At 32.8% G+C, this 10,822-nt stretch overlaps 1 protein-coding gene across 1 annotated transcript; it reads left to right on the top strand.

Moving 5' to 3' along the window:
* Nucleotides 1–4,469: 4,469 nt before the first annotated feature.
* LOC104895651 (EPIDERMAL PATTERNING FACTOR-like protein 1) lies at nt 4,470–5,810 on the top strand. Its single transcript, XM_057396018.1, has 2 exons — nt 4,470–5,036; nt 5,276–5,810. The coding sequence occupies exons 1-2, from the start codon at nt 4,911–4,913 to the stop codon at nt 5,537–5,539; spliced, it is 390 nt and encodes a 129-aa protein (XP_057252001.1). The 5' UTR covers nt 4,470–4,910; the 3' UTR covers nt 5,540–5,810.
* The last annotated feature ends 5,012 nt before the right edge of the window (nt 5,811–10,822 follow it).

Raw genomic sequence — 10,822 nt, forward strand, 5'->3', positions numbered from 1 at the left:
AGAGAAGACGCGATCTGGGTCCGATTCGGAAAAAATCGGATATCTGATAACTTAAAGATGGTTCTTTTGAAAGAAAAGTTCAAATAGAAAAAAGTTATGATTGGATCACCATTGTCATCGGATATCTAGTCAAGGAATCGGGTATTTTTGGATATCTTCCCCACGTTTCAGAGACTTTTGAATAACTAAAAATGAAAAATTCTCAATTTGTATCCTACCCGAATTTTTCGTATATCTAATCTGAAATACCCGAATCCTAAAACGGATCAGATCTGTCGGGTTACGAATCAGATTTTGTGCACACCCTTAATAAATGGCAGTGGTGTAAGAGGAAATGGATATCATATTTATTGAACATAACATATATGAGTCTCTCCCAATTATATTATATGGCATATGTACTGGGTGCCATTCGTGATTTGATGAATATTCACGGGATACTCTTATTAAAATGCATTTATTACTCTTGATGTGTACTCTCTTACTCTACCTAGAGCTGGCAATTCGTGTCAATGGGTTGTATTCATGTTTGATTTCGTGTCTGTGGGTGGTGTTGACCCCCAAATGTATCAAAAATGATATAAAAAGTGGAATAGTTGTATAATATGATAAATGCATGTAACTAATCGGTTTGACTTGTGTCGTTTATGTCCGTGTCAGATTCGTGTTTCTCTTAACTTCAGGATGGGTTCGTGTCGTGTTATCAGGTCGTGTCAATGATTGTCAGCCCTAACTCTAACAAAGATCAAAAGCTTGCTTAACTAATATCTCCATTTCTATTACTCTTTTATGACCCGAAGTTCGATTTCGGTAGAAATATAATAATAAGGTGTGTAATTCGACAAGGGATATTTTCTTGAAAGGATCAATTTCAAATGGTATTTTTTTCCCCAAAAAAAAAATATTGTGTGAGATCTTATTAGATACTTTGTGAAGTATAGTTTTCAAATATCAACACTTTATAATTTTGAATAATGTGTGAATAGAGATATATAATTGTCAAATGTATATCTTGGAGATGGTGGAAAAGTCGATTGACAATAGAAAGATAAGTATACTATTGTGTAAGACCACCTTATCATAAAACTAGTGTAAGTCATATCACTTTGTTTATTAAAAGGTTCACTTTGCATATTAAAAGGCTTAACCTACAAGTTGAAGGGATCACTTTTAGATAATGGATCAAGCGACCCCTTTAATACAACAAGTTATCCATGTCTTATCATAAATCATGATAAGACGGTCTTATATGAGATATGGTAAAAAACAAAGGGAACATGTTATTTTTTTAAACTATTAACAATTTTATGCACCAAATGACAGTAAGTTTCTTAAACTACAACTCCTTAAATCGTACTCCCTCTGTTTCTTTTTAATTTACTCACTTCACTTTGGAGGAGAATGAAGGAGGAAGTACATAAATATGAGAGAAACTGAAAAGGTGGAGAGAGAAACAAAAGAGTGGGTTAAAATATTTAAAAAAAAGTGAATGACATGAGTGGAAAAAGAGGAGAATATATATGTGATATGTTATCAAAGATAGAAAAGGCAACAGTGTGTAGATTAAAAAGAAACGAACTAAAAAGAAAAGTATGTAGATTAAAAATAAACGGATTGGAGTAATTCACAATAATACCCGAAGCATAGCCGAGCAAAATAAATTGTTTTGTGTAATTCCAGAAATACATTGCTTATTGCCTATCTATTTGTATGCTTTGAGTAATGAGAAAGAATGTGAATTATACATGACAGTTCTTGAAGTCTAGATACTTCAAATCATCAACTGAGATCATTCAATTCAATCAGTCTCAGTCAAAGGCTCAAAGCTCTATTATTCTGTTTCATGAATGTTGTTGAATAAACACAAACAGACATATAAATAAAGAAATTAAAGGGTGTGATTGCTGTTGCGCAATAAATATGAGATGTTTAGGCACTGTAGTTCTTTTCCTTTGTACTACTTAGTAAATGTAGTAATTAGTAGTACTTCATCATACACTGACAAGTGACACCTTGAAAAAAAAAAATATATCTCTTTCGTTTTCAGAACAGCTACTGTTAATGCTCATTTTCTTCATTTTCATTATCCAAAACTCTTTAACACTTTAATTTTTACTCACTCATCTCTGTTTGTTTGAGCTCCCTTCTGATTTCCGAACGATGTGACTGACTTATCACTTATACTACCTCCGTTTCTTAATAAGTGCAACATTTCCCTTATTTGGAATAGTCACAATAAGTGCAACCAAGCTCAAAATGGTAAAAAAGTTCAATATTATTACAAATATGCCATCAAAAAGCAAGAGGGGACCACAACTTTTTTGTTTCATCACTTGAATTACTCTACTTTATTGTGGTCCCAACTTTCTCTCTCTACATTCCTTGGTATTCTCCCACTTTCTCTATATTGCACTTATTAAGAAACGGAGGAAGTATTAGTTATCATGTTACTTCGACTCTTTTGTATTATATGTATGTCATTGTAGTATGTGTCAATTGTCATACACAACAATACCATACTCCCTCTGTTTTTTTTTATCTTTCTCACTTAGAATCTTGACACTATTCATGCATAGAGAGAATCTTCTCAAATGTTCTCAATTTATAAGAAAAAACATAGTCATGTGGGGTCTTGTTTGATTCGTCTCAATTAGTACTTTATTAATATTCAATCGTTATAATTTTTACTAATATATAATGAAAGATATTTAAGTTTTAAAACGTGCATTGGCAAACGTGCAAAATCAAAGTAGGAATGATAAAAAAAAACAGAGGGAGTACTTCAGATATGAGTATATGACTATGGAATATTTATATTTTCATACAAGTATTTCACTAATATTTTAACCACAATTTTGCACAGGTGAAAGAACTGAAATTAGAGGAAAATGAAGAGGTTAAAAAACTAATGATTTCTATATTTCTAGATAAATACAATACTTTGACTTTCATGCTTGTCAAAAGCATAATATCTCTAATTATGTATTTTAAAATATTATTAAAAATTAAAATTATGAAAATATTCATTAAAACAAATTCAACAACATTTACATAGAGATAGCCACTGGTGCGGGCTGGTCTATGGGCCCTAGTGGGTCGGACTGAGATTTCAAGGCTCAGGACCATACCATGAAATTCACGGTTTAGGTTGGTTGGTCCACTGGTTGAAAAATCTTATCCCACACTAGTGCGTTGCCGATTTCACGGTTCGGGAATCGATTCCGGCGGTTCGCGGGCCTAGCGGGGCGACATGGGATTTTTTTTCTAAAGTTATATAATTATTTATTAATGTTACATAAAACCTTTTAATATTAATTAAAATGTATATAATTATTAATATTAATGAATAATTTCATTATTTTTGAATTTGATTGAATTATAATATATGCAATTTGATTATAATATATACAATTTGATTGAAATATACACAATCTGGTTGAATAATTACTTGGGCTAGGCTTGTCCGGTTCATGGATTGGGTTGGACCGCTTTCGTGGACTATGCTTGACGTAGGAAGGTTAGCGGATAAGTTCGATAACAAAGTTCGACAAAAGAGCCTTAAATGATTTCTATTAATCGGGCCTCCGGAGTCCGATTGCTTATTGTAATACCTTTCTGGAAGCGGAACGGGCCAACGAGTCAAACTCACTGCTATGCCGTGACCTATAGGCTTTTTAAGTCATCCGAGTTCGTTTAAGGCCCGAAATCAGCATTTTAATTATTTTCGGATTTTATTATTTTCTTAATTTCGTATTAGGGTTTTGTGTTAAGTATTTAAACATTATTAGGTCATTATTGGGAGGTAGTTTTCGACTTTTAATAATATCACAGAGTTCCTACTCTTTTATGGTGGATTCCAGATTTTCTACAGATTTATCACTTGCAAATCTGTTCGTTCTTGATCGAGATTAGCACTTGCTTTTCTCCATATTTTCCGACTGCGTCAAGGCTGGCCGGTTTAGTAACGGGATTTCGTTGGCTGGGCTAAAAAAATCTGGCTTACAATCCACCCACCAATTTCACAGTTCGAACTGGACCGGATAGGGATTTTTGCGGGCTCAGCCTACACGGGCCAAGAGACGGGCTGGATTGGATTGACTTGCACCGTTGGCCATCTCTAAATTTTATATGGAAGAAGGGTAGGTTTTAAGTTTTATGTCTATTTCAATATATTAATATCTCATAATTTTTATTAAATAATAATTAGACATATCAATAATCATAATCATACATTAACAAACAAATGTGATAGAGTATAAATCTATTATTAGGACTTCAACCACCAGTTTAGCTTTTGGTTGAGTTGGTCCTTTGACATGAATATCAAAGCCAGCGTGACATAAAGGTCATGGATTCTTATCCACCCCTCACTTCCAATATAAATCTTTTTTTAAGACTTCAACCACCACTTTAACAAGTCACAACTCACAACCAACTTTGAAATACAGAGTAAAACTACCAAAAACTTACCATTCCTTTTGACAAATTTTTTCCCATAAAACATTTTTACTAGAACTTTAATGACGAGGAAGAAAGGTCCCAAACTTCTCTAGGGATTCCCTCAGATTTTGTTTCCCTCCACTCGTCTTGTTCCTTTCACTCCTTTCTCTCTCTCTTTACTTTTATTTCTTTCAGTCCTCATTAAGGCCAGACCATTTCTATCCTTCCATTAAATTTCACTTCATATTTTTCTTCTTCTTCCACTGTTTTTCTTTTTCCATTACTATCTCATTATTAAGATAAAAATAAAAAAAACACCACCCCACCATTTCCTATTCTTCAGTTTTCATTACTCTTTTTTACTACAAGCAAAAGGTTCAAACAAAGAAATTTAACTCAAATATTTCTCTATTTACTAATTTATGTCTTTTTATGGTGAATTCTTGAAATCCCAGATGTTTTGATCATTAATGGCGTTGAATTATTCTTCACTCATCTACAATTATTATATTTTCCTATTAATATTTACTATTCCTCTGTTTTCTTCCCCTGTTTTTTCCCTTCCTACTCACCAGAATCCTTCTGATCATACAAGGGTAATTCCGTAACTCTTGTTTTTCTCACTCTATTTCTTTGTCTTGTTTTTTTATATACTAGTAGTATAATGTTTTATTAAGAATTTTGATTGATTCAAGTGGTGAGCTTTCCCATTTTTCCTGGTTTGTAATAGGCCTCTGCATAGGGGTTCTGTGCGAGGGCAGTCGAGATGAATTCTTCCTATCAAAATTATAAAGTATAATGTTTTATTTACACGTGATTTTTTTTTTTGTAGCAGGGTGTTTTATGTGAAGAGAAAACAAGGTTAGGTTCAACACCACCGAGTTGCTACAACAAATGCAATCAATGTCACCCTTGCACAGCTATTCAAGTTTCTACATTACCGAGTTTTGACCGAATCGATCCCACTCAAACGAGTCAACCCGCGAACTCGGGGGCGATGTTTGAGTATGAATCGTCTTCTGGGGATAATAACAGGTACTCCAATTACAAGCCTTTGGGTTGGAAGTGCCGTTGTAGAGACCATTTTTACAATCCTTGATTTTTCTTCTTTTTTTTTTTTACATTTTTTTCCACTTCTGATTAAAGGGTAGTTTATTTGGTGGGTGCAAACAGTCTATTTAAATTTTGGAGGTAAAACAGATGTTTGTAATTAGGCTATGCATGGTTTGTACAAAAGTGAGAATTTGGGTTGTATATATGTTATCATGTTAGACTGTTAGTCATGTCGTGTGGTATGACAACCAAGGATGTTTTGTCCGAGTGGTTAAGATTGAGGTATTGTGAACAATTGGTTACATGTTCGAATTTTCTCTTCCCTTCTTTGTACTGCCTCCTTTGTGGCTCATATGTTTCAAACAATGTCATCCATTCTGAAATTAATGCAACCCTTGCCGTTTTAAGGTCGAATTAATTGTAGGAGACAATAGTGCTAATGTTAGGGTGTAGAAATAGGTTAGAGATGGAGGGTCGAATTCGTTGTATTAGAGCATGTACAATGGTTGGTGTCTCTCCAACTAGCTCTCCACACTCTCTCTCTTATTCTCTCTCTTCAAGCTACTCTCAAGAGTCATGTCTAAAAACACCCAACAACAATAAAACCCTTTAAAGAGTTCTCCATTCAACTTTTCATTATTTTGTGGTCCCCATGTCAATAAATGAACCTCATTTCATATTATGATCAAAGCTATATAAATTAAGTTATTCATGTAAATTAAATATAATTACAAATTAATCTTTTTCATAATTTAAGCAAAGTAGAATTTTTAAAAAACAATATAATTATGAGTGCTAATATTTAATTTTCATAAATTTGGCATGGAATGAAGAATTAACCTACAACATGAAAAACTAATTTTTAAATATCCAATATTAGGCTCATTTTATAAATAAAGGAAAATTATACTTGTTGGCATAATAATTATTACCATCTTTTTTTTAATTTTTATAGAAAAGATCATTAAATGGTTGGATGAAGAAAAAAGAATTGAAGTAATTACAATAAAAAGTGGGTCCCACACATTGGAAGCCATCTCTCCATCAACCCAAATGGTATCTCCCCCAAGAGCCCTTTGACAAAGTGTCTCCATGGAGAGACACCCAAGATCCCCATTGTTGGGTAAGAGGTGGCTCTCCATTTTCTCTCTCCTTGGAGAGCTAGTTGGAGAGCTAGTTGGAGAGCCCCATTGTACATACTCTTAGATGGTATTAATAATGGAGAAGTGAGAGTATTGAAAGGGTTGAATTTAAATTAGAATTTTGAGAAACAATATCAAGAATGTAACGTTACTTTTTGCATTATTAGGTAGCTAGAGTTTAAAATATGTCTTGTATGCATGTCAATTTCACATAATTGATAATAATTATCAGATAGTAATAGCCTAAGTAAGTGTATGATATTGTACTTCATTATTATGATACCAATTTCGCCTAACTTTGATGCATTCTAATTTCTATTCTAATCATCATAATCAATATTATAGTTTTTTGGGGACATTTCAAGACAATACTTTGTATTAGTTCATCAAATGTGATTATGAACTTTGAATCAAGGAAACAGAACTTGCGCTCTATTCTTTGAACTTATTTTCAGTTTAGTACAGTTTCAGTTCATTTCAGTTTCTCTTAGCACGAAAGAACGAGGCCTCATTATATTGAGTCAAACAAAGGTTCAATGATTTATTCCAAGTTATATTTTTGCTATCTAGTAGTAGATTATTTGTCAATTTCAAGTCATTTTTTCATGTGATATCCAATCTGAAATCATAGAAATAAAACGAGGTAGAAACAGAGGAGTTTAGCAGCTGAAATTACAATATCTACTCAGATTCTTTCAGTTGAAGAAAAACAAAGGAATCAGAGGAGTGCTCAAAATCATCGTTCTACATCGCACTGTATTCTGTAGAGTAGACTGTAGAAGTATACAAGTGTGTAAATTATTTTATCTTTTAAGTTAAAAGCAATTGAGTTGCTTAATTAAGTAAAAGTCAAGGTCAGTAGGGCAGACATGGCCTATTTTTTTTGGTAGCATCGAGACCTCGGGATTAACAGCAGCTTTTGGGAGCATGTGAGAAAGAATGTGTCATCGCCATCAGCAGTTCAGTATTCCGTCATCCCCTTCCTTCCTGCACGGCTGCACAGTGCACACCCACAGTTCCAGACCTGTGTGATTACTGACTACTACGCTGTGTGCTTGTTAAGTTGTTAGTGTTTTCTAGTGCTAAAGAGAATACTAGACCGTGTTTGATAAGGAGAGGTTTCGAGAGATATTAGAGCAACTTCAATGGTGAGTATTAGGAGCTTGCTAGCAAATAAAAACAAGTTAAGTAATTACCCCACTCATTGAAGTGAGTAATTGAAATTTCATTTGCTAGTCGATTTAGCTTAACTAAGCCAATTTGCTTGAGCTGAAACTGTGAGCCTATGTGGGAATTTCGGTAAACAATTTTTATATTCTTCTCTACAAAAAAAATTATCTTACTTCAAATGGAACCTACTCAAACAACAAGTATATTGACTAATCATTGTGGGATTTTGGCTTAAAATTGAGTTAGCTAGAAAACCTAGGTGACACTCTAAGCCAACATTCATTTTGTTCTACTATTGAAGTTGCTTCTCCCTAGCTTATTTTCAGTTCAATTCAGTTCAGCTTTTGACAATACTTTTACTCTCACATATCACTATTCATTTAAGTTCAGTTCAATTCAGTTCAGTTCAGTTCAACTGTTTTATATATGTCGAAGAGAACAGGCCCTTAGAAATTTGAACTCATATTAGATGATGTGATTAGTTTATCGTCTAACTTGAGTGTTTTGGGAAAAAAATGTAAAAAATAGTTTATTGGGTCCAAAAAACTATTTCGAAAAAGTTGGTAAGTAGCTTTTAGACATTAGAGGTTTAGCAATGAGTTAACTAAATTATATTTTTCTAGAGAGAGAGATTCTGCCTTCTCTCTAGAAAAAACCCCTTAGCTCCCCCCAAAAGAAAACCCTAAAAACCCTAACCCCCAAATCAAATTTTTTAGAATTTGAAACCCTAGCCTTCTCTTTCTTCTCTTCCTCCTAGATCTGGTAATTGTTATGGCTTAGCTTTGTCTACTAGCCCAATTTTCCTTGTCCTCAGTCGGACTCTTGATTTTATAGCCTCTTGATTAACTTTCGCCATTTCTAAAATCAGTCAATTTGGGAATGGTTGTTCGCGGTGTGGGTTCAGTTCGTTCGTGGTGGTTCGTGAGTGTTCATGTCGTCGGTGTTTCTTTCGTCTCCGTGATTGGTGACAATTCAAGGTATGGTGGTCACTTTGAGAAGGTTTTGGAGCTATCTCAGTTTTTGTGGTGTTTGTCTCGCCTCCATGATGGGTTTCACTCGATTGGACCTGGGGTGAAGGAATTAGCCGCGGCGGAGCTTCCACAAGTGTTCCTTTGTGCTCCTTTTTCTTCTCGTTTACCTTGTTGTTTGTATGTTGCATCTTGTAACCATCCTTCGGGATGTTTTAGGGGGTGTCTCTTGTTATAGACACCTCATAGTTTTATCTCCTAATAAAAAAAAACTAAATTATATTTTTATCTTAAAATTCTTGAAAATTACATTTATAAACATAATTTTATGCCCATGTCTCTATTGGTAATTTTATACAATCATGTAAGAGTAAACTATCAACTACTTCATTTGCCACACACTTTAATATAAACAACTAATGTAATCAGCTATTAGTTATCACCTAATACTTTTAGTTAATAATTACCCGTTAATTGCCAAATACTTTTAGTTAATAATTACCCGTTAATTGCCAACAGAACCTATGACTGATCAAGTATGCTTTAACCAGTCTCGATTTTGCTATGTTTGGGCATAATTGCAGGTGTGGATGAAGGAGAACTTGGTGTTCTAGTCATGGTCGATTTATTAAAATTTGGAGATCTATGCTAATGTTGAAGTGTTCATACATAGGCTCATAAAATGAGAATTGTAGCATAATTTTTTACGGATTTTTTATCAGCTACCCTTAAGGTTATACAAAATTCATAAGGTACCTTTACGGTTTCAAAAATTTATCAAATGCCCCTTAAGTTTGCATATAATATGCCACACACTCTTAATAACTTATAGTTTTTTTTTTAACTTAAATGACCAAAAATTAGTTTACTACCCTAATTCTCCTAATATTTTACATTATGTCCAACAGAGTCTTTTAAAAGCATATAAAATTACTTAAGAGGTACTTAGGCTACTATTAAAACTATTTTAATACAGAAAAATAACGATTTATATCACTATGAAATGACATTATTGGCATAACGTGGGTTAATATGCGAATTAGGTTGGGATTTATGTGATCTTAGATCATAGAAGTTAACAGAATCAATACTAGTAAGTTATTAAGAGTGTCTGATATATGCAAACTTAAAGGATATCCGGTGAATTTTTGAAATCAAAGGGATACCTCATGAATTTTGTAAAATCTCATAAGTATATGGTGAAAAATTCGTTCTTTTAATACTATCATAGTTAATGTTGATTTTGTTAATCAAAAGGTTTAATGAACGTAAGTAAGTGTTGCGAGATGATAGAAAAAAATAAAGATTAATTACTTTTTTTAATTTATATTCTTTTTTATAAAATAAGTCATTTTTTATCTAATTTTCCTTACCATTTTATTGTCGTATATCCTCGAATGTAATCTTTTTACTTGAACTTATTAAACTTAAATAGATCTGATTAGCCTTGAATTTCACCTTATTTTTACACTTGATTTGACTTAATCAACCATGATTAAACCTACTTGGACCTATAACTTATTTTTTGAAAGTGAAGAGAATATATTGCTATATAGTATTCTATAAACACGGAGCAAGCCGTGTACTTATCCACTTCTCACCCCAAAGGCCCAAAATCACAACCCGCCACCATGTTAAGATATCAACATGAAAAATAACAAAGCTCTCAGAAATATTTTCATTTACATTTTACTTTCTAAATTCTAATGAAGGAGAAAATATTCCAACTCAAAAAAATTTTGAAGAAAAAACAGTGTAAATAAGTTACTAAAACCTATAACTAAAAGTATTATGAATTTCTATATAAAAAAAAAGGTATTTTTTGCAAGTCCAATTAAGGGTCTATTCTCCCCAACTTATTTTCAGTTCAGTTTAGTTCAGTTCAGCTCCAATTAGTTCAGCTTCAATCAGTTCAGCTCAGTTCAGTTCAGCTCAGCTCCATTTTTTTATAACCGTTTTGTTAAATATTATTATTATGTTGGTATAATTTATTTTACTAATTACTCTTATTATTATTATTATTATTATTATTATTATTTATTTATTTAT

The sequence above is a fragment of the Beta vulgaris genome, chromosome 6 (assembly GCF_026745355.1).
Source record: "Beta vulgaris subsp. vulgaris cultivar EL10 chromosome 6, EL10.2, whole genome shotgun sequence".
Taxonomy (NCBI): domain Eukaryota; kingdom Viridiplantae; phylum Streptophyta; class Magnoliopsida; order Caryophyllales; family Amaranthaceae; genus Beta; species Beta vulgaris.